This window comes from Hippopotamus amphibius, chromosome 5 (assembly GCF_030028045.1).
Source record: "Hippopotamus amphibius kiboko isolate mHipAmp2 chromosome 5, mHipAmp2.hap2, whole genome shotgun sequence".
NCBI classification, from domain to species: domain Eukaryota; kingdom Metazoa; phylum Chordata; class Mammalia; order Artiodactyla; family Hippopotamidae; genus Hippopotamus; species Hippopotamus amphibius.
In genome coordinates, this window is record NC_080190.1 from 82,597,874 (window position 1) to 82,622,733 (window position 24,860).

General features: G+C 47.2%; 1 protein-coding gene across 2 annotated transcripts in view; it reads left to right on the plus strand.

Annotated features, from left to right (window-relative positions):
• SLC35F3 (solute carrier family 35 member F3) overlaps positions 1–18,935 on the plus strand; it is a 101,271-nt gene extending 82,336 nt beyond the window's left edge. Inside the window, exons 3-7 of one of the 2 annotated variants that reach the window (XM_057735433.1) lie at positions 4,487–4,706; positions 11,266–11,391; positions 13,445–13,637; positions 14,501–14,590; positions 17,219–18,935. In XM_057735433.1, coding sequence (XP_057591416.1) covers positions 4,487–4,706; positions 11,266–11,391; positions 13,445–13,637; positions 14,501–14,590; positions 17,219–17,454 — 865 coding nt within the window. In that variant the 3' untranslated portion in view covers positions 17,455–18,935. The remainder of the gene's footprint in view (positions 1–4,486; positions 4,707–11,265; positions 11,392–13,444; positions 13,638–14,500; positions 14,591–17,218) is intronic. The other variant, XM_057735434.1, reaches the window with a different exon arrangement.
• Positions 18,936–24,860: the final 5,925 nt, after the last annotated feature.

A 24,860-nucleotide genomic window follows, 5' to 3' on the forward strand; every position in this document is an offset into this window, starting at 1 on the left:
GCACAGGACGGTATGATTGCATATGTCTAGAGTGCAATCTAAGCGATTCGTATTTTGAAAAGCTCCCTGAGATTTCCAAGACTGATGGTCTATGCATCGTTGTTTGAAAACCAATGGTCCTCCATAAAGGAATAAACACATTCATTCTGTAAAAATAAATGATTTATTAACATATATTACGGGCTAAGCTCTGGGGATATAAGATGAAGCAGAAATATAATGACCACATGGAGCTTACTTTCTAGGGAAGAAGTCAGATAATTAAAAAGCCAGTTACACACACACACACACACACACACACACACACACACACAGCAGTTACAGTAAAGGGTCCTATTCATACGATGAGGTATCCAGGGTATCTTGGGAGCACATATCGGAGCACTTCACTAAAGGGCAATATGAGCTGATACCCAATGGATGGAAAGAAACCAACTAAAGAAGGAGGAAGAGTGTTTCAGGGGAATAGAGAATCCAATGAGACCCAGAACAGAGAAAGAAAGAACACTGAATCCAAGTGGCTGAAGTGAGTTCAAAGTGACTTAATTTCCTCCATTTCGTTTTTTCAGTTTTATTTTTCTGGTGTTTCTTTTAGTTCAATATCGGACCTTCTGGCTTGACCTTCTCGTTTTATCTTTTCTTTCCTTCTCTTTCTCTCTCTCTCCCCCTCTCTCCCTCTCCTCGAGATTAATCTGACTTTATATTCTAACTCTTCTATTAATTTTTTTATTAATTTTTACTGGGGTATAGTTGCTTTCCAATGTTGTGTTAGTTTCTGCTGTATAGCAAAGTTTATCAGCTATACATATACATGTATCCATTCTTTTTTGGATTTCTTCTTATTTAGGTCACCACAGAGCATTGACTAGAGCTCCCTGTGCTTTACAGCAGGTTCTCATTAGTTATCTATTTTATACATAATAGTGTATATATGTCAATCCCAATCTCCCAGTTCATTCCACCCCTACTTCCCCCGGTATCCATATTTTGTTCTCTATATCTATGTCTCTATTTCTCCTCTGCAAATAAGTTCATCTGTACCATTTTTCTAGATTCCACATATAAGCGATATCATACAGTATTTGTTTTTTCCCTTTCTGACTTACTTCACTCTGTATGACGGTCTCTAGTTCCATCCACATCTCTGCAAATGGCACAATTTCGTTCCTTTTTATGGCTGAGTAATATTCCATTGTGTGTATGTACCACATCTTCTTTATCGATTCCTCTGCCGATGGACATTTAGGTTGTTTTCATGTCGTGGCTATTGTAAATAGTGCTGCCATGAACACAGGGGTGCATGTGTCTTTTTGATTTATGGTTTTCTCTGGGGATATGCCCAGGACTATTAACTTTTAAAATTTGGCTACTTGATATTTAATTTGCAAAATTATTGCCATTTTTATAGCCATTTGTTCTTGTGTCATGGACACAATTTCTTCTCATCTCTCTTTAAGGATATTATCTCTTCCCCAACCCCAACTGTTATAAATCCTAGCCATCCTTCAAGGTTCAACTCAAACTCTTATCTTTTATGAGACCTTTTCCAATCAGTCCAACTTCCTTCACTAGATAGGAATTCTATAGCCTTATTATATTCTGTACCACCTAATAGGTACTTTTATTTAAACTTGCATTACTTCCTATTGAGGAATCAGTCTTATTTCCACAATTTTACTGTAATCTTTTCAAGAGGAGGGACTGTTTACTTGTTTTGTATCAGCTACAGTGTCTTGTCTAGAATTGTGACTACAACAAGTGATAAACAGGTGCTTGTTGATTTGAATTAAATGACAAGCCATCCTAATCCCACCAAGCCAGCCTATCCCAGTCAGAGTTCTTCAAAGAGCACCAAGAACAGAAATATTTATTAAATAATATGAGGTAGAACTTACAGCCTTTTATAGTTTTCCCTGTCTCTCAGAGTGTTTCATTCACACCTAATTTGGTAACAATATTTTAGTGACTTGCTTTTATTAAGTCTTCCTGGAAGTTCTCAGTTTAGAGTTCATAGGAGAAACACAGCTTTCATTCCTCAATCGTGCTTCATTGGTTTAGGAAATATTTAAGTGAATAATTCACTTGAAACAACCAGGAACAACTGACACAAGCAGGATTGGAAACAAACACATTGAAATCTTGGCCAACACATGATTCAGTCGGTAGGAACCACAGGGCTTGGGCGTGCTGGGGACTAACATGCCAGCCTCAGGCTTTTATCCTGCCAGGAATGAAGGGCATTACACTGTCACATCAGCCAAGTGCAGATCAGTCAAGAGAGTATCCACGGTCCTCTGTTCTTGGAGAAGAGGTCCCTGGCAGAAATAGATCTGTCCTCATCATCTCTCTTGGGTCCCCTTGTCATCAGGGGTGTATGTGGGCCACCCACTCAAGCTGGCTGATGTGGCTTAGTGCACAGCCTTTGGTCTTCAAATGGCACGAGGCTCACTGGCCCAGAGGCCAATCATTTCGGTCTCCTTAGAACCAAGATCTACCCACCTGGTCTGTCATCCTCTGACCATGAGTCCTCAGAGGGCCAACAGGGCTCTGCGAGGCCCAGAAGTCTTGCCTCTTCCATCTCCAAGGTGATCCTCAGTCTCCTCCCCACTTCCGGTCGGCAGCTTGGGCCATTCGCTACCCAGCCATGTCTGTACCCCACCCACCACTTCTATAGCCCTCACATACTGGGTGAATCACATGTAGATTCTCAGAGGACGTAAGGTGTCCAGTCGACTTCGTATGGCCCCTGTCACAACATGGGTCATTTTTTATAAGAGGGGAAACTTGGAAATCCTCCTTGTGTTATGTTCCCTTAAGCAGGGCAACCTCTAAGTTTGGTTAAAATAGGTTCACATTCATGACAAGAAAGAATACTCATATTTCCTGTTGATCACTCTCAAGGGCCTGCCATCACTGTCTAGCCTCCATCATCAGAGTCGTGAAGGAAGCTGCCCCGGGCCATTGCCCCTGGGGGAAAGAAGGCTGTCTTGTGAGCAGGGGCTGCAGAAAAACCCGTGGAAAATGCAGCTGAACCATTGTTATGAAAATTACAGGGCACACAGAAATATCAATGTGTCAGTGAGATGAAAGTTGCATTCATAGAGAGCCAAAATGGAATCAATTCAGTTGAATTGGTTTCATGCTAAATTTAGTGATTTGACTGTTTTGTATTTACCTGCTGCTGGTTTAGAAGCAACATAAGACTCTTGAGTTCAGCAAATGGTGATGAGTTTTCTGTTTCTTCTGTGGCTTTCCCAGAGTGAAGCATTGAACAAAGGCAGAGTGCATTTTAGATTGATGGGAAGAACAAACAAGATTAAATTCAAAGTCGCCTCAGGTCCCCTTGGACGCTTGTTTTCCACTTTCCTCCGTGCCTGCTGCGTTTTCGTGCTCAGTGGTGTGGGCTGTGGCTCTTCCCCTGCCTGGTGCCTTTGGCTCATTCTTGTTCCATCTTTTCTCCTCCTGACTCCTCACTCGCTGGTACGTGGGCCACACTGGGCCCTGTCTTGAGCCTGGAGAGCGATGGCTGCCTGGGAAACGTGTCCTCGCTCATCCCTCTCCTTGGCCAGGCTCGTGGGGCCCAGAAGAATGATGCTCTCTGTTCCCACCCAGGGCAGCAGGCAGCTGTCTGTAAAGCCAGCCTCTCAGCCCTCTCTCCACATCCTCTGCCCCATGGCCTCCTCTCCCATCTTCTTCTGCCTGGGCAAGGTTGACTTTCTTTTTCTTAAGCAGCTTTTTAAATATCAATGATCCTTCCTCTAAAATCTGGAATGATGGCGTTGGAAAACTTTCTTCCACAGGCATTTCCTCACCTCCTTTTCTCTTAAGATGCTGAGCTCTTGGACCTGCTCATTCCTTCTGTGCTCGCCTATCCAACGGCATGGGGACAGGCCCTTCTACACGGTGACATGACAAACTCTAAAAAGGGCCTCATGGAGAAAATGCATAGGCATTTAACACCATTGATATCATAGCCACAATGTATTAACTGTGCCCGAGAAATGACCACCACTGCCTGATCACAGAGACAATTTCATTTCGGGGCAAATTTTTTAAAAATATGTTTCAGTGAGTTCTCCTCAAGCATCCAGCCCCCTGAGAAGAAAAGGTCTAGAGACGTCCTTCTCTTACTACCCAAGTGGCAGAATCCCTTAGGCAGTCACCATGGAATTGGGGCCTCTTCAGATCAGAGGGTCCCAACGTTACCTTCTGCCAGGACCATCCATTCCAAACCCAACATGGACAGAAGGAATAGTCCTCGACCACCGATCCTTGTGTGACACTTTCTTCAACGGACTAAAGCAGTAGGTTGAAGGGCTTTGATAGAAAGATGTTGATAAAACATAATAATAAATAAAAGGACTCCACCCCTTCCTGCATCTGCCAAAAAAAAAAAAAATACTAATAACTAAATGGGGTAGAGGGTAAAAAATGGTCTGTCTCAACCCGAGAATATAATAACACTGCCTCTCTTTCCTTGTTTTAGGGAATGCTGTCGATTTTTTGGAGACAATGGCTTGACTTTGAAGGTGTTTTTTACCAAGGCAGCACCCTTTGGTGTTCTTTGGACACTCACAAACTACCTGTACTTACATGCAATAAAGAAAATAAACACTACGGATGTCTCCGTATTGTTCTGCTGCAACAAAGCTTTTGTGTTCTTGCTCTCTTGGATCGTTCTAAGGGACAGGTTCATGGGAGTGAGGGTAAGTTCCTTATTCTCTGTCTTCCTCCCTCACTCAGTCATGCCAGCCAAAACCTGCCCATCAGCTTGCTTAGCTCCATGTGCTGGATCGTTAAGCGTAAGCTGCTAACCTCTTTCCTTCTGATTTGCAGCAGAAAAGGAGCCCGGCTCTCGGGGTGCCTTGCAAACCTTCTTGCTTGCGAACCATTCTAGACAAGCGTTCATTAAAGCACCTTTCATTTCAAGCATTTCAACAAGCATTCCCTAAAGTGTGTGCCGGTCGGGGACCGCCCCCCTGGGAGGAGTGATGTCGGGGGTCCTGCAGCCTGGAGCCCTCTGCTAAGACTGCTTAGGAGGTATCTGAAAGCCAGAGGTCCCTACTCACCACACGGATGTGCAGTCTTGGCAGCCCTTTGTCTGGACAGTGTGTTCAGTGCCCAAGTGGGCCGGACACACATATGCTAAGTCCAAACTTTGGAGGGACATGTTCACTCCCTTCAATGCCGGAGCAAAGGAGAATGAAATGATACCTTTTGAATTATCTCTTGTGGTTACATCTGAGACTGTGTAAATTCCCTTAAAACCGAGTCAAATTTAGCTAGTCACATTCCAGAACAGTTGTGTGAAATATGATAAATGTGCTATCAAACATCAGCCGAAATACAGAGGGACTCACCCTGGATAAAGGAACAGGTGACATTTAGCCTTGACCGAATCCAGCTGGCTTCTGCTTATCTCCCTCTGGTGGCCAGGAGCTGCCACTGCCCCATCATCACCCTGTCACAAACAAGGACAAAAAGGATTGACCAGGCAGCTAGTTCTCTTGTGGTCAGAGCGGGTCCCTTACTCTCTCCTGTGCCCTCAAACCATGTGGGTCGGCCCGAAGCTCAGAGTCCTTGTGAAGGATGGTCCCGTTAGAGCAAACCCCGCTGGCACCCAGCAAGGGGCAGACCCCAGGCCCTCTGCTTGTTGTGTCCTGGGTTCATTGTCCTGGGAACAATGACATCACCTTCATGGTGGATTCATGCCCACCAAGTTACTCAAACAGCAGTGGGGATGTGAGTCAACTGTTGAGTCGTATTTTTAGCTTGCAGTAGGGGGAAAATTTGTTTTGAGGCTTCGTGTTAATTTTGGAATAAGAACTCAGTTCACTGTGCTACCACCCAGAAAAGCTTTGAGCAAATAAACCATCGAATACATCTCCACAAGAAATGAGGTATGGCCAGTGGCAGTCTGTCCAACCGCCTGCCTGCCTGGACGCTGAAGATTTGGATGCCCTAGGACCCGCTGTGTCTTTCTTTTGATGCCAAGAGCCAGGAGGATGCATGGAGCATTTTGGGGGGTGTGATTCTGATGTCCAAAGCAAATTCCAGATGAGACTGTTACTGGGAAAAGAGGCTTCAAGGTTCATTCTGCATCTAAGCATAAGAAAGCAGAAAGTTTTTGACGTTAAGAGAAGGAGGTGTGAAAATACTGAGACCCTCTTAGACTCTGTTAAGAGAACAGAATGGCACACTAGATCTTTTCCTTGTTGCTATTCACGGGTAAGAGGGTTTCCCTAGCATCCCTCAGCTGTGATTCAGTCCTGCCTCCCTGGCCACTTGCTCAGCTTGGTCTGTGCTGACCACTGTAGACTGGACAGATTTCCATGTTGAAGCCTTTGGCACAAGGCCAGCACTGAAATGAAGATCCAGGAGCTGGTGTCGGTGATGGAATTTTGTAACCTGTAAAGCACCGCGCAGTTGTGGGTCTCTCTAATAATCATCACTCCTCTTAGAAGTAAGTGACCCGTTCTTTAGGATCGTCCCACTCCAAGTCAAGGTGGAGTACACTCTTCTCATCTTCAAGAGTTCAGAGCGCTAGTAAAATCTGTAAGACTCCAGCAGCTGGCTGCTGTGATTGAAAGGTCCCCCTTGGGAAATGGAGATTTGAGCCCAACATAAGACCTCACCAGTACACAGTTTCTCTGAGACTTCTTTCAGACTGTTGGGGTAGCTGGCACCTTCTACTGGGTCATTGCCAGAGATTGAAGGGAACTGACACTCTTTTCCATCCTGGAGGGCTGAGCACATCAACCTGAGAGTCACACAGACGTAGGGAACAGATGTGTGTGGAACAGGTGACATAGAGGGCCTGTGTTATTAAGGCAGTGACTCAAATCACAAGGGCTGTGGTTCCTGGAAAACATCAGCAGGGCTGGGTCATGCAGACAGACCAGGAAGAAGCAAATGTTTATCTTCTAATGCTGGGAAGATCGTGGCCACATGTGGCATCAGAGGCAAGTGTCCAAGAGGAGCCCACGCTGGCCCCCATGTCACCCCTTGACTCTGCGCTTAGATGTGCTTTTCATGTGTCTCCTGGCTCTCCAGGCTCGAGGATCATAATAGGGGCTGTAGCCCAGAGTCAAGTGATGAGGGTTTGGGTCCACTTTCATAAACTGTTGGACCTTGAGCTAGTTACTTAACATCTCTGAGCTTTAATTACCTCATGTTAAAATAGAATGTTAGGGGACTTCCCTGATGGTCCAGTGGTGAAGACTGCGCTTCCACTGCAGGGGGCGTGGGTTTGATCCCTGGTCAGGGAACTAGACCCTCCCCCCCCAAAAAAAAAAGAATTTAAAACAATAAATAAAATAAAATAGAATGTTAGTACTCATAGAACAGTTTTAAGAATAAAATAAGGTATGCATGCCTGACACATGAAACCCAATAAATGTCATCTTCTCTCAGTGTTGTTATTCTTCTTATTCCTTCTCAATCAGACGGGTTTGGTGGATCTGCCCAGCTCTTTGGTTGACAGTGTCAGAGGCTGACACACACTCAGGGAGGCAGTTTGGTGTAGCAGAAGCAGCAGGAGGACGAGAGCAAGTAGAATTCTAGGGGCAGGAAGTACGGCCCCTCCCAAGCCAAAGCCCACCCAGCTGTGGTCCGCCGCTGGATAAAGGAAGGGTTGACCGGCCGCACCACCTCCAGCCTGCATCTCAGAGGAGATGGCAGATGGGATTCTCAGCTGTTCAGAAACCACCCACTCCCGCTAGAGCATTCAAACCAGGAGGACTGGAGAAGGAGCGAGAAGACAAGCTGAGGGATCGTCCAGGTGGCATCAACCCCAGCAGCACGGTCCCAGGGAGCCTGGACTTTTTCCAAGAGCAGTTCCCATCTCAGCCAGATCCCGGGTGATGTTCTCCGTAATTCCATGCTTTGCAGCCTTTCACATAGGGCCATCCCTGAACGGTAATCCCAGGTGCTGATCCCGACTCCAGCTTCTGTTTGGGAGGCTGTCCCCCGCCCCCTGAGCACAGCCTGGGGGAGGGCACAGGGCACACAGAGCAGGAGCACGGGGGTGGGAGGGTGACAGCCCAAAGGATCTGTAAATTCCTCCAGACTCTCTCGGAGTTGAGAGCAGTCCAGGACTCGGGGGGGAAAGTATTGGGGGAAGTATATGTAAAAATTAGCCTGTTCTTTCCCTTTTTTAGACTGCCTCAAAGCGTACAAATCTAAAATGCATCACAAACGGGCTCTGTGTGGCAGAGGACATGCAGCCCGTCATACCTGAAGCAGGAGTGGGGAGCTGTGCTGGTCTGAGAGGCGGCAGGCTCCACCGAGGGCTGCGCGCCCCTCATTCCTTCGTTGGTGCCTCTTCCCTCTTGGCCTGACGTCTGATGGGGACCAGTGTGGCCATGGGGGGATACAGGCGTATCACTGAGTTTCCGGGGCCCCGAATTCAGAGCCCCAGGGGGCAGCAGGCTATAACCACACAGGCAAGGCCCCCAGTAAGAGGCTGAGTGGTAACCTGCTGGCCTCGGCGGCCCCACACCCATGTTTCTTCCTCTTCTCCAGGTAATTTTTCCCAGCCGAAGCAGAGGTGGCGGCTCTCACTCCTCTTGGTCTCAGACCACTGTCAGCCATCTGTCCAGATCCTCAAGTCCTTGTTCAGTGGGATACATTGGGGGTGGGGGTGACAGGAAAGTGTGAGAAAGGAGGGGCAGGGGAAATAGGGAAATTCACTTGATTGCATCCTGAGACTCGCTGTTCTGCCCCAGCGAGGCCCGGATCTAGAAGATGAGGGCTGTGTGAAATCACAGAACACGCAGGACCGGCCTTTCCTGGAGAGTTCGTCTCAGTACAGGAAACAGGCAGGGAACATTTCCCGATGTAAACTAAGAAACCGGGTATGTTAGGGTGTAAAATGTAAGCTCTGCACTTATTTTTTAAAGAGATCTGCATCTTCAAGGGAACTGCAGGCTTGGGGAAGGGTGTTCAGGCTCTGCCCCCTAGATCCGTAGGGTTATGTTTCAACTCTCTCGGCTATTAGGGGTATTGGACGCAAGGTAAGCCACCAGCTTCCCCTCCAGCACAGTGGCCAGGACCCCAGGCTGCTCAGGGTTTGGGGGCCCAGGAGGATGTTGATGCCCAGAGAGTGTGCCCCGTAATCAGGTGGGTGAAGTCTGTACATGTGGTGGGGACCCCCAAGAGGAGAAGCCCTGGAGGCACGCACGGAGAGAGGGGTAAGCATGGTCCCCTGTGCCCTCTGTTGGAATGAACCCACTGGCCTGGGCTTGGCAGATGTTGGCCGGGAAGCCGATGGCCACCTACACTCTCTATTTCTTGCCCCTTCCGTTCTGCCCAGCACAGCCCAGGCGGAAGCTTGTAGCTGTTTATCATTTAATCAATAGAGAAAAGAGAGTAAGGAGGTCCGACATCTTCAGGGGAAAGTAACCCTTGTTCTCCTTCACTTCCTCAAACGTCATCTTTATGTTTGGAAAGACTCACGTACCTTTGGAGATGCAGCACATCATCTGAAGTGTGGCTGTATTCTTCCCTCTCTCTTCCTTTCTCTCTCCTTCACTTCTTGTTCTAATTAGTTCTCTCCCTCTGTTTACCTGGCTGCCTAGCCAGGTGGAACTGTTGGGCACAGCATCTTTGTACCGTGAGCGTCCTCTGGAGCAGCACCCACACCCCCTGCCCCGCCTGCTTTTTCGCTTGCCCCATGTTCTTCTGGGGGAAGAAAATCGCTTGTTGTCTTGTCTGTTTCTTTCACTTATTGAAGAGTAATACACAGTACATGTAGCATTTGAATGTAAACTATATGCGTTATGTGATAATGAAGGATAAAAGTGAATCACTAAAGCAGAAAGCACAGGTAGACAGAGCACGGCTGGCACTTCTCTAGGAAATGATGAGCACCTGCTCTCTCAAGGGCCTCTACATTTGGTTGGATGTGTCTTTATATGAAAATAGTGTGTGAGGAATGCACAACTCAGACTGCTGAGACCTAACCACTTTACCTCTCAGTAACCTAAATGTGGCAGGTTTCAACCATGCAGGGAACCTCACCTCAGATCTCAGAGTAGCATGGGCAGTGGCTTCTGATGTGAGTCCTACTTTCTGTTTTATATATATATATAAATGCTGACTTTGCAGTTAGACCTGAAATGTGTGTCCCTGCTCTGCCACACACCAGCTCTGTGACTTTGGGCAAGTTACTGAACCTCTCTGAGCCTGTGTCCATGCCTATAAAATGAAATGAATGATATCTACCTCATTTGAGGATGAAATGAGAAAATACACAGAAAACACGTATCCTGTGACCACTCAGTAAATGTTACTACTTGATCTTGTTATAGAGGGCAGAGGTCAATTTTGAACAATCCATAAGAGAGAAAAACTCCCAGTGAATCCGGTAGGCAAAGCTTGTACCGCACACTTTTGTTCTGCCCTCCCCGTGTTTTGCCTACAGCAGCCCCTCCCCACTTGCCACCCAGCGACGTTTACGTAGCTCCAGGACCACCTCTGATTAGATCTGGTGCTTATTCTGGGTGCTGATGCGTTTCTCCTTTGGGAAATGGTATTCCAGGTTAGTTGAGCTCCTGTGCACTCCGACAGTTTTACTTTGCACAGCAGGAATGTGTACGGTCCCTGGAGTGTCCCTTCCACCTGAGAAGTTTGTATGTGGACATGAACGGGATTGGGGGGGGGGGGTTGGGCAGCGTGGGGGTCGGGCCCTGCGGCAGCCAAGGAAAGGAGCTGCAGTGCCAGGGTTAGGACGCTGTCTGTAGCCCAGATTGGCCTGTGACACAAGCTCTCTCCGACGGTCCTACTGCAGGTGTGTGAACTGGGGCCAGGTCTGTGCTGGTCACTGTGCCCTCTGTGATGAGATAGGAGATACAAAAAAGCAGGACCCCGTGAGGTGCTTCCGGCAGGTTGGGCAGGAACGAAGAGGGGGTTGTGACCAGGCCTTGTCATGACCAAATAACCTGCCATCAGGGATTACGACCACCTCCTCCCTGGTTCCCAGGAATCACGTGACTGCCCCCCTCACGTGATGCCGCGCCACGGGCGCCCCCCCTCGCTGCCAACCGTTCCTCCTTCTCGGGTCACACTGGGCTTTGCCGAGCACCCCCTTGCAAGCAGGGACACGTGTTTAGACGGGAGAGCAGCCTCTGCGTGGTCTCCAAAGAAGAACTGAAAAGGCGCCCCCCCGCCGTGGTACCCTCGTGAACATTCCTCCCCCGTGGGCACTGAGGGGGCCCCTGCGGTCCCCTGCCGCTGCCCTGACCACCGTGTCTCCCTTCCGTCCAGATCGTGGCGGCCATCCTCGCCATCGCTGGGATCGTGATGATGACCTACGCGGACGGCTTCCACGGTCACTCCGTCATCGGCATAGCCCTGGTGGTGGGCTCCGCCTCCATGGCCGCCCTCTACAAGGTAGGCGGGGCGGCGGGCTCTCCGGGCTCCCCGGGAGGGCAGGGCAGGCGGCGGTGTGGCCAGCCCCGCGCGTTGGGGGAACAGTTGATGGAGCCCGTGCTTGATGATGAGCCGTGGTTTCCCAGGAGCACCGGGCGCACCGAACCTCGCAGTGCTGAGACACGCAGCCGCTCTTAGCTCTGGCTTTCTAGACCTTTCCGTCGATGGCGGTCCGTGTGCAGCGTTTGGGATGAAACGGGTGGAACCGTGGATCTGCTGGGTCCGATTGGTGACTTCCTTGTTTGGCAAGGACTGGCGAAGGATCAGGGGCTCTAACTGGCTGGCTCGGTGTTTGGTCAGATACTTTCCCACCAGATTGGACATGAACATTTGAATATCTGGTGCAGCTTTGAAATCTTTTATCACGAGGTATCGGAGGCCACCAGCACTCAACATGAATCCATATGCCTTTCAAGCGTTGCCCGTAGACTGAATAAATAAAAGCACAGCTACTATCATACGGGAATTAGAAAATATTTTGGACAAAATGTTGGGAACCGTAAGGAGGTGTGTGCCAACTGCAAGTCCAGGGGAAACAGTTTTTATCCCACACTCATCCTCACTCTCTCCCCTGCTCCACCGTGCCTCCTGGCCACGCTTTCACTTGCCCTTCTCTTTGGATCCACAGTCAACAATGCAAATATTTTCTGGCCTCCAGGTTGGGAAAGTGAACTGGAGGGTTCAGTGAGACGTGAGATTTTTAGCTTTGAGACTTACTGGGCCTTTGCGGATCCAGACAGTTGGACAGAGAACACAAGGAACTGTAGACAGGTCTAAGAAAAGGAACCATTTTTCCAGCACTGGGAGAAACACACTTTGGGCAAGTGGAACATCTGTACCATCTTATCCTTCATCAGCTCGCTGTCCTCGCTGCCCATAGAGAGAGACACATAGGCCATCTTCCTCCTCTGGGACATATCTCACCCAGAGGACGTGATAGTCTAGCCCCACTCTGTGACTCCAAAGCCACTGTCCAGATGCAACCAACATTCAAAGGCCACCCCCCTCTGCTCTCCTCGGTGAGCTGCGTGCTGATGGAAAGCCGAGAGCGGATAGAAACGCAATCCACAGTGAACACAAATATTCCGATTTAGACCTAAACACTTCCATCTGCTCCACTGCCTGATCTCTATCCAGAGAGGCCGGTAGGGGGGAGACTGAAAGCGATGGACTGTATTTCCCTTTCCATGCTTCCTGCCCAGAAATGCCCAGAGATACCTGAGAGAGATGTGGAATGGCTGCAAGAGGAAGAAGGAGGAAAGTAAGAGGGACAAGGCAGAGACTGAAATTGGACCATCAGGTCCGTAACTGCGGACAGTTCAGTAAACACGGGGGCTGGGCAGGGGCTGCTGCCTCTGGGAGCTCAGCTTCCCAGCCTCTCCAGTCACTTCTGTCCCTCTCCTGGCTTTTCATGCATCTGAGATATATACAAACAGGAACAGGTGCAAGAAACCAAAGTCGGGTGTGTTCCGCTAAAACCCATGCCATGTCTGGAATGGGGGTGGTGGGCTGACGCAGAGGTGAGCTGTGAGTGTTCTCTCTCTCCCTTTGATCTATAGGAAATGTCTTTGTAGACAAAGCCCTTTTTCTTGGGGGCAGTGGTTTTCAACCTGTGTTGTTCAAGGTCAGAGATCAATGTTAGCGTCCCTGAGAGGAGTGTGTCATCATGGCAGATACTTCTAATTTAAGTGGCTTCTAATCTGTGTGGCTTCCTCATCTGCAGTGCTCTAAAGCTGGGATGTGGCGTTGTGAATGCAGCACAGAGGAATCAAGCCTAGTGTGAAAACCTGTGGTTTCTGCAGATGCTCTCTGTGTACCTGGAGAGTAACTCTCTGTCATGTTATTACTGGGCATAGGTGAAGCCCACCGCCCTTCCCTGAAGGCCACGTGAGGTAGAATTTGCCTGTCACGTGGCTGTCAGTCCAGCCCCAGCTTGCCAAGTGCACTCGCTTCTCCGTGGCGAGTTGGAGCCCGAGGCGAGCTGTCACCCCTCCTTCTCTGCTCTCTCCGGCAGGTCCTGTTCAAGCTCCTCCTGGGCAGTGCTAAGTTTGGAGAAGCCGCCTTATTTCTGTCCATTTTGGGTGTGTTTAACATCCTCTTCATCAGCTGTATCCCTGTCATCCTCTACTTTACCCGAGTGGAGTACTGGAGCTCTTTCGATGACATTCCATGGGGAAACCTTTGTGGATTTTCAGTCCTCTTATTGAGTAAGTGGCGATCACCCTGTCAAAATCCCCAGAAAGCAAGGACCGAGAGCAGGATCCGGGCAGCCCACGGGGAGTCTTTGGAAACCTGTGCCCTGGAGGAGAAAAGCGAGTCTATTATGATCCTTAAGTTCCTCGTGCGTCTCTAGGTCACTGTGTTGCAGAAAGCAAAGCCTCTGTAATGATGGTACTGGATTCTAATTCCAGGACCTCCGTCGCTGCAGTAGTAGCTGTGGTCATTGGTGCTCTGGATAGGGAACTAGTGGCCCAGCATGCTGTGTGTTATCTACTAATAATAGTACATGCCTTCTAGGGCTGGTAAGAAGTTGGTAAATCTGTACATGCAGAGCCCTTAGATCACTGCCTGATACTGTGCAGTAAATACTGTCACTTATCATGTTTAGAGCCATCATCACCATCATCACCGTTAGTTGCTGTAAGACTGGTCCTAAACAGGAAAGCAACCAAGGAGGTGCCTCATTCCGTTTCCTTCTAAAAATGTACGTCCCAGTCCTCCTAGTCATACTTATCCCAGAATCATTGCCAGAGAAAGAGAAAAGCCAAGTTAGTAGGTTAAGTAGAATAGCCCCCGTCCTCTTTTCTAGTGCCTTCTCTCTGGTTACCTTTTCCAAGTGTCTTTCCCCTTCTTCAAGGCTCAGGGAAGAGAGGAGAGCTGAGTAAGCAGGATGTTTGGCCCTGATCCCCCAGTCCTGGAGCCCTTGCAAGAACCCTGAGTTGGCTGAGTCAGAGTAAAGGGCAAAACGCCTATGACTCCAGCCTCCTCAGGGAAGCTGGGGTGCGACAGACCAGGGGAAAGCCCAGGGCCAGGTGTGAATAACACCCATTTTTCTAATTCTTCATTTCAGCATTCAATATTGTATTAAATTTTGGAATTGCTGTTACATATCCCACTCTGATGTCTCTTGGAATCGTCCTCAGTGTACCTGTGAATGCAGGTAAGCCTATAATGGCTTTCTGTATCTGCCTGTAAACACACACACACACACACGCATTCACAAATGCGCTCGTGTGCACACATGCTCACATATATTCTTGCTGTGCCTGGTATAGCATGCATGTTTAACCTTCTGTATAGAAAGAAAACATTTGAGTAAAACGTTGGTGTTTGTGACACATGCAGTGGTTTCTCCAGAGTGGATTGATTTCCACGTACCACACCAACATACAGAAAGTCTAAAGCCATCTCAATTCGAACTGGCGTGGGGATCACAGATGAATATCATTAATACTATTAATAAGTATAGACAAATATGGAGCAGAACAAGTTTTTCAATTTCTGTAAGTGGCTTTCTAGAAGAGAACGTTAGCTCAGGGTATGGCAGGGCTGACACAGAGGCACGTCTACAGACTGCGGAAGCGTGAACACTGTTCCCCAAGTCCCAGAAGAGAGCCCTTCCCCCAGCTGCTCAGGACCTGGCTTTGTTTTCCACTGGGGACTGGCCAACACACTCAGTCGGCAGCTCTTCCAAACCTGCCATCACCTGCCCCTCACCTTCTTCCTCTACCTGGCTCATTCTGCTGTGAATTTTAGATTTTCTTCCAGAATCTGCCCCACCCCTCTAGCCTCGCACCCAGCCTCCCTGTAGAATCTCTTTGTGAATCACTTCCCCCCAGGGCATTCACCCCCTGGGGCCTTGCACAGCTCCTGCCAAAGCCGACCCGCCCATTCCCGGCAATTAGAGGACTAGTCCCCCAGGGAATGGCAACCCCTTTTCCTGTTCTGTCGGGTGTTGGTAAGCCCAGAAGCATAGGCAAAGCCGCTCTCAACTTCCTGAACCTCTTCCTGGTGTCCCGTCCCTCACGTTCTGTATGTGCCTCACCCTGGCCTCAGACTCCGTGGGCCCAGCGCGACCCTGCCCAGAGGGAGGATGGTGGTCCCCACACATCACCTCTCTGGGCCTCCGCTTGTCCCCTAAAAGTGAAGGTCATCCCTACGCCATCGCCTTGGTTGACATGAGAACCCCATGAAATGATCTATGAGGCGGCACTTCCAAGGGCAGGAAGCCCCTGAGCTCCCCGAGAGCGGATAAAAAAGTGGTCCAGCTTGTCAGTTTCCACACACCACAGGCCTCTGAAAACTAACTCATCGACTTACCCCTACTGTATCCTAGTGTGTCTTTATAATCACGCAGTGTTCTTATTTCAAGGAGGCATATTCCACACGGCCCTGGTATAGAAGCTACTGACCATATCATACAGTACGTATCATACATTTGACCATATTATACAGCCAGGTGTGAGAGAGGTTACTCAGAATCCTCTTACCACTTAGCTGCAACATAAGAGAGTCAGTAATGTGTCAGAGGATCACATTCAATTCTCCAGGGCAGGAGGGAAGCAGAGGAGTCGGCTGTTACCCGACCAGTCGGAGCCCCTGCTGGGCTTTCTGACTTTCCCTGACAACCTCCCTAGTGCAGCTCGTGTGACTTGCTAAATGACTGTCCCCGTCTGTGAATTAACAGGCTGTTCTACCAATATTAAAAATCAAAGTGTTTCTGAATTAGAGTGAGATAAATGAGGCATTTTAATTCCACAAAAGGGCTACTAACAAAGTGTTTTTCTCAGGTTTAACTTTTACCTCTCTGCCCACCCTCCAGACAGAGGTGAGAGTCAGGTGCAGGGGGAAGAAGAGGGACAGGAAAATGCAGAGGGACACGAGGGGGAATGACAGAGCAGCCCCGTCACGCAGCGAGCAGGGTGGGGGACCGCTGTCCAGCACATCGGGTTTCCAAAGCTGCGCACGCACGTCAGAAAACCCTCTTTCGCAAAAAGAGAGAAAACAAAAGCAGTCTGGTTCTCCCTTGTGCGGAGGCGGGCTCCACACTTGCTTTGTTTGGTTCAGTTCAGAGAGAAAGAAAGCAAAAAGAAAAAGAAAAGAAAACCAACATGTGAAACGCTTTCGACCTTTGGCTGTGAAGAGAGTGTTGATCTGGGTCTGTATGAACTGACATGAATCCTGTTCTCATTTTGTCCCCTCGCCTGATGTGTCAGGAATGAGTCTCTGGGACCTTTAATAAACTTTCACAGTCGGTGATGACACAGGTGGCGTTAGAGCCTCACACTAATAATACCTTGGGGTGGAACAGAAGTTTGTATTTATTATCCTCAGAAAACCAGGGCAAGTTTGGTCTTCAGAACCGGTATTATATCTATAATGCTTTTAAGTTATAAAAATAAAGTATGTCACTGTGGAAAATGTGAGACGTACCGAGAGTATAAAGAAAGCGATAACGTTGTAATTATCCTGCCACCCAAGAGGCAGCCACAGTTCACATTGGTGTATATATATATACACACATATCTCCAGCTGCCCCCGGTGTTCTGTTTTGTCTCACACAAAGCAGTGTGTCGGAACTAAGGTGCCAGGTCAGTTTGGGAAAGTGAAACAGTGCAAGGTCTCACAGCAGAGGCCCCACCCAGCCTCTGCCCACCTGGTCAAGGGAGAACAGCTTCCGGCCCCGCAGAGAAGGGCAGCCAAGGCCCTAGCCCGGCCGGGGCCCCCACCTCCTGATCGCCCAGGCCTGACCGCCCCCCAGGTAACCCGCGTTCTCCGTCTCCCGCAGTGGTCGACCACTACACCAGTAAGATCGTCTTCAACGGGGTCCGGGTCATCGCCATCATCATCGTCGGCCTGGGCTTCCTCCTCCTGCTCCTGCCCGAGGAGTGGGACGTCTGGTTGATTAAGCTGCTCACCCGCCTCAAAGTGAGGAAGAAGGAGGAGGCGGCCGAGGGCGGCGCCGACCTGGGCTTGGGGCCTCAGCACAAGAGCAGAAGGGCCCGGCCCTCCTTCGCGCGCTGATGGTCTGCTCTGGAACTTTGCGGGGACCGCTCACGTGGGTGATTTGGAATCTTTTCCTGACAGGGGGAGCCTCGGTTTGGTGAGGTGTACATACCTGTACAGTTTTGGTAATCTGCGGTAAGTTATATGGTATTTATTGGCATGTCCAACTTGCTTGCACTTTTTTCACATCAGACCTTTCACTTAAGGGTACCAATTCAACACGGGAGAGAGAAGAACCACCTCTCTGCTCTTTTTCAATGAATGTAAAGCAGCATAAAATGATCCTTGCCTAGATTGTTTGGGATGACAGATGTTCTTGACAAGGCAGGGCCGATGTTTTGACTCTTTGCAACTGAAAATTACATTGCACACTGTGATTATTTTTCAGCTATGGTAGGTCATATTTTGTTTTATACCAGAGCTGTACTCTTAATTTTAAGGGATTTCAATGAACCAAAAGATCACTCTGAGTTAATTTGGATAAATGGATTGCTGGATGGATGAGTGGATGGGATGTGAAGAGCTGACGCAGAAAAGGATAATCGACTTGGAAAACCATCGACTCTGGCTAATCTGGGGGTGGCGATTGGAGGGGGACAGGACCGAGCCAGGTGACAGAAAGGGAAGGTTAAGTTCCAGCCCCAGCTGGCTTGTTCTCACGTGTCTGTGTAAGATCATGCAAGAGAAATTACAGTGCCTTCTACAGAATTTTCGTCTTTACCTATGTGAAGCGAGGTGACATTCTTAGTCACTGGCGCCGTCTTACCACTTAGATGTAGAAATCTTTAGAAACAAATAAAATACTATATATATGTGTGTGTGTGTGTGTACACAAATGGCAAAGCTGATGACCAGTGTAGGAGAACACGGGTCATGGTGTGCATATAAGGTAGACTCCACAGAAGAGGAATCTCTGGTTGCTTTTACTTCCTGACCAAGACCGAAAAATTATTTACTGAATCTGCAAACCTTTTTATGAAACTTTTAAGCACCAGGCTGTTTACTTCCACAGTTTAGGTCTGCCAGAAAATTCTATCTGTGATAGATCTGTAAAGAGGGACAAGGGGGTTAGAGTTTACTATTTTTGAAGTTTACATTGTTACATAATGAAATGGAAACCTTATTTTGAAATGCCTGTCATAACCCAATGGTGCGCTCTGTAACCATGGAGTCTTTTGTTTCCTAGGGGAAAGGGGCATTCATGACCTGAACTTTTTAAGCAAATTATTATTCTCAGTTTCCATTACCTGTTTGGCCAAACAGATTAATAAATGATTTAAAAAAGAAGCACTTAGTACTGTCTTGGTGGCAACTTTGTTCCTTTCCCACTAGGCTAGATCTGACTTTCCGGCCCCCTCACCTCATACTCTTCTCCCAGCAAGCCCCATCCTCCGGCACCTACAAGGCACATAAAGCCATTCAGCCATCTCAAGGCAAGAAGGTTCTTATTGCAGACAGAGTTGACGCTCACAAAAAAGAAATGCAGGAGAAAGAGCAGGCCTCGAAGGAAACGTCTCCAGGCAGCATTTCCCTCCAGGCAGCATTTCCCTCCCGCCCTCCTCGCGTGTGCTGCCTCCTCTCCTTGGGTGCTGCCCTCGGCGCAGCGCTCGTGTTGCTCTGTCTCCCTTTCCTGTGCAGCCCGGCCCTCAGCTCGCGTACACGTGAGCCTCGGAGTGGCAGCCTCAGGCCCTAAACTGACTTGGTCTTCCAGCGCCGCTCCCACCGCTGACTTCTGCCGCGGGTGCCCTGACCTGGTCAGGCGCTAGAGGGAATGTGAGGGAACGTGTACATCACCGCCCCAGGCAGGTGCGGCCAGGGGCTCTCATCCTCTGGCCACAAGGGGCCGTGTTCTCTAAGAGGGTGTGTGAACGGAGAGGAGAGGACAGCCTCTTTAGGACATCCTGTCCCTCCGCCCACACCGAGAGCTTCCACACGCCACCTGCCGCTTGCTGCGTAGGGTCGGGTCCTGGAGTGCGTAGCCGTCCAGGGCACAGGGCCCCTGCCTGTGTCTCCCGTGTGTGCTGTGAGCCCAGGGTGGAGCCCGAGCCCGTCGCCTCCGCGCCTGTCGGGGCTCCCAACCCCTCGAGTCACCCCAAGGAGCCAAACAGACATTTCCTTTGTAAGCCATAACCTGAAAAACTGGGAAACCCTACTCCAGAGCAGATTTACCTTATTCGCTCATGGGCATAACAGACTCTGAAGACCCAAAGAAACTGAGAGGAGGAACTCAGAGAGATATCTGTACATCTATGATCATAGCAGCAGTATTCACAGTAGTCAAGAGGTGGAAGCAACCCAGGTGTCCATCAGTGGATGAATGGATACACAACATGGGGTAGATACATACAATGGAATAGTATTCACCCTTAGCAAGGAATGAGATTCTGACACAGGCTGCAACACGGATGAAGCCTGAAGACACACTAAGTGAAATAAGCCAGTCACAGAGGACAAATATTAGCTGATTCCACTCATATGAGGTACCTAGGGTAGTCAGACTCAGGGACAGAAAGTAGGCTGGTGGTTATTGGGTGCTGGGAATGAGGCGTTGTTGTTCAGTGGGTATAGAGTTTCAGTTTTGTAAGATAAGTTCTGAAGGTCAATGGTGGTGATGGTTGCACAGCCGTGTGAATGTACTTAATGCCACTGAACTGTACACTTAGAAATGGTCCAAATGGTAAATTTTACGTTATGGATACTTTACTCCAATAAAAAAGACTATGAAGGGTAAAGTATGTGAAATAAAAAGGTTAAAACTTTCAGGAGAGGTTGATGCTCCTTCCAGGACCTTATAAGCATGAGTTGGTGTGGGGGCCGGGGGATTTGAGAGATTTCTTTCCAGGAAGGAATGTAAACCACCACTGCTCTCACTCCCCCTGCCCCCACCACGCAGATTTCAAGAACTGGGACGAGCTGTGACAAACCAGGAAGGGACCCATGAATACGGAATCTCGGGAAGGGGTTCCTCCTGATGGAACCATGGGGTGGCTTTGGGAAGCAGGCTCTATTTTTTCCTCTCCCTGGGGGATTGTCTGCCCTCTAGAGGCCAGTCTGGAAAGCAATTAAATTTTTCTATTTTTGCTCCTTTAAGGAATAAAAGTGAAACAAAGACAGAAGGTACAAAGAGGATATGGGGTCTCTGCTGCCCCAGCCCGCCCCTCTCAGAATGTGGACGTTTGGGGCCCGAGGGTGAGCAGCCGGCCCCCCTGCCACACCGAGTCAGGGCTGTCTCTAGGAACCCACCGACCCTGAGCTTCTCCTTACTTGGGCGGTCAAGGATAAAGCAAAACCAGAGACAGGAAGTTGTGGTCAGAGACCTACCTCCCTATCGAACAGGGGTGTTTCCAAATCTAGCCAACAATGCATAACATGGAGTTCTTTATCTTCAATTTTGAAAATAAATGATTTGTTCTAAAATTAGAACATAGTCGTAGTTTCACGACTCTACAAATATGCTAACATTTGATACATTGTACACTTCAAATGGGTGACTTTTATGGTATGTGAAGTATTGATATATCTCAGTCAAGTGGTTTAATGAATAAATAAATTGTTGCCTCACAAAATGACTTAAAATTCCTCTGCCAAAATCTTACGAGTAGAAAGGACATTTGTTAGGTTGTTGACTTGGTTTTGGCTGCTCAGCATCTGATCCCTGTTGCAAATAGCATCTCCCTACTGTTGCAGGAGCTGAAGGGAACAGTGTCTCCATCTCATACCCTAGCATCCAGGGGGAGAGAGGGAGGGTGTGAACTGGACTTGGCCAGTGGGCTGCAGTGTCGCAGGACTTGGCCAGACCCCAAGAATCAGCCCAAGAAGGCCATGCTGACCAGCTAGTCCCTAAGGTCCCTGCCATGGCTCTGGCCTCCTCACGCCATAGAGGTTCGAGTTCCTCCCTTTTCCAAACAGATCCTGCAGACGCATACAGTCCCAAAGAGCCTTCCAAAGAATTCTCTTCTGTTTAAGACAGCAAGACGCCATTGCTGTTGCTTGAGTCCAAGAACTCTGAATGATATGTGAGAGAAAACTGGAATGTTCAAAAAAAAGTTCATTTGGAGATTTGTTTGTTTGTTTTTACTTTCTGATACTCACACTTTTTGAATCTGGGCTCATTATGGCCTAGCAGGACTCTGTGGTTAAACTTCTTGAAAGAATGGATGAGAATGATTTATAAGAAATACACCCATGATATGTAAATAAAGAGGGTTTAAAAGTTCTTCACAGTGCTTAAAATATGTTAAAAAAATTTTTTTAATACTATTTTCCCTTACATATTTTTTCATGTATTCAGCATTGTCAAAATCTTGAGAAAGTCACTTTTCTTGAGTTAAAATAGTAGTAAACTTCAGCTAAAGTAAATCTCTACATTATCAAAAAATGTGGAATTACTAGAATCATAACAAATGAGGTTTTATGTAATGTAATGTATTATAATGTATTGTAAATTTTAACTCACAACAAAAAATTGGAATTTTTTCTCCTATTGAAAAAGGAATAGGTTTCCTGTAAAAAATGAGAACTAGCCATCAAGCCACAAGCCAGCAAGAAGTGCATGTGTACCCACCGCAGCAGTGGCAGTAACAGCAGTGGCCTCTGATACAGGAGAGCGAGTCCAGAGGGAACCCCACGCCCGGCAAGCTCACCAAGAGGGGCTGGAGGGAGCCCCCAGGCTCTTCCTCTCTAAGGGTGACAGGCACCCCATAGAAGAAGCTCTTTGCCATTTAAAAAAAAAAGATTAGAGGGACTTAAAAACCTCCAGATGGAAATTTCAGGAGTCCCTATTGTTTATTCCCCATTGGAAACATAAGACCTGCCGGGCCCCCTAATGCGTTCAGTTTGTTAGGAATCTCAGCAACTAGGGAGAGACAAGGGTTAAAGGGCCCTGCTTCTGCCCACATACAGCAGTACCTATGAGGAAATTTGGGTATAAATAAAGAAAAGCTGTTAGTATATCACTATGGTGTTCTTTTTTCATCATATACCTATATATCAGGGATTAGAGTTTGATGTTTTTTATGCCCCTGGCCACCCTTTTATGGCACCTCCACTAGTGGGCACTGTAAACTCGATTACACCAAGTAGATGTACTTATTCAACCAGTGTTCCCTCCCTTTCCCTGTTACCTGATTTCATCCTCATAGTGAGAAAATTGCATTTATGATATTCCTTCCTTTATAATCTGGAGTGTACAGAGCAGGCAGCCTTGTGGGGATGCTGGTAGCCTAGCACTTTTCAAGGATTTCACAAATGTCTATACTTTGTAGATACCTCTGCTGAATGGTACTGCACCAGACGCTGGATTTCCTAGAGGACCTCATGTGCGAGTGTGTGTTGCATGCATTTGCCACATTTACTGTGGACATTTGGTTAGCACATCTTTCCCACCAATTGGGCTATTTTTTTTAAGTGAATCATTCATGCTAACTAATCACCACATAATAATCACTAATTTTTTAAATGATACCATTTAGAGTTAGACATACACTTATCCAACTACAACTTGGTGGTTTTCTTTAATCCCTTCTCCCTTGCAGTCAACATTTAGGGTGGACCTGGTGTTTTTCTCCAAAGCTTAATTTTTTAAAATCAAATCTTTCCGTTAATTTAAAGTCCAAAGCACATTTGGACATTTAGAGGCCCCTAGATCTGGCTTTCCTGAGGGCATTATTGCATCAAAAGCTTTTAACACATTACTTTTGTCTAGATTTTCTTATATTTCCTGATCACATTTAATTTCCTGTCTTTTTTTTTTAAGCAGAGAGATGGTGCTAAGTTACTGTTTAGCAGTCTCAACTACTTTTCTGAATTCTCTGTCAGATCCTTTGCTTTCTCTTACCAATGACCACTTAGTAAGATGAAATTCTAGTGAATTCTAGGTTTTTATCTGTTGCAGAGTATTCTGCTTGGTGTTTCTCAGAAATTAAGAGAATAATCCATGTTCTGCAAGCCCTTCCCATACAAATGCTGTTAGAATTTTAGATGCCAGGAGGTCCCTTAAGAAAACATTTGACCAGGACTTCTGAGTACAAGATGAATGAAAAGATTTTGAGGCCAGGGACAATAGAGGGCCATCTGCTTCTTAAATGTCAACTGCTGAAATCAATCATACTACACAAAATGCAATGAAACTTGGTCCCCAGGTTGTCAAGGATATGTTTGTGAAAGTAACTTACAATCTGCAGAATGTTCTATGGCTCTATTAAGTAATTATCAAGGGATGTGCCCAAGGCCATATGTCTGGGAGAGGCCAAGCAGATTGCCCTGTCCCCAGGCCCTGTCTGTGTGGAGACTGCACAAAGGCAAAGGCTCTTAGGACAAGCTTCTCAGCTGAGTGATTTTTGTCTCCTGGGACTTTGAAAGATTTCAATTAGCATGAAAGCTCTGTAGGCTGGAAGTTTTCTACAAATACCATTATGCCTATAAGTTCCCTTCTGCTATGTCTTTCTAATTAAAGTCAATGGTAGGTTTTTTTGTCCTATCTCCAAATATGATCACTCCACCTAATAATAGCAGACTATATGTTCTTCTTCAGTACACATGGTCCATTGTCCAAGAGAGACCACATGTTGGGCACAAAACAAGTCTCCATACATTTAAAAGATTGAATTCATACAAACTATCCTTTCTGACCACAGTGGAATGAAACTAGAAATCAATAAGAGAAGGAAACTGGAAAACTCACAAATTTGTGGAAATTAAACAACACATTCCCAAGCAACCAATGGATTGAAGAAGAAATCACAAAGAAAATTAGCAAATACTGAGAGAAAAATTAAAACAAAACCCTTCCATACCAAAACTTATGGGATGCAGCAGAGGCAGTATGCAGAGGGGAATTTATAGCTGCGCATGCATACATTTAAAAAAGAAAAAAGATCTCAGATCAATAACCTAACTTTACATCTTGGGGAAGAATAAAAAGAAGAGCAAACTAAACCCAAAGCTAATAGAAGGAAGGAATAATAAAGATTAGAGTGGAAATAAATAAAATAGAGAATAGAAAAACAATAGAATCAATAAAACCAACCAAACAAAAATAAAACATTCTAAAGATCAGTAGCATTGACAGATCTTTAGCTAGACTGACAAAGAAAAGAGAGAGAGAGAAGACTCAAATAACTAAAATCAGAAATGACAGTGGGGACATTACTACTGACCATACAGAAATAAAAAGGATTATAACAAAATACTGTGAACAATTGTGTACCAATAAATTAGATAACCAACCATATGCAAAAGAATGAAGTTCCTTACACCACATATAAATATTAAAGCAGATTAGAAACCTAAATATAAGAGCAAAAACCTTAATACTCTTAGAAGAAAAGACAAATTCCTAGAAACACACAATTACCTACACTGACTCAAAATTAAATAGAAAATCTCAAGAGACGTATAAGAAGTAAAGAGAGTGAATCAGTAAT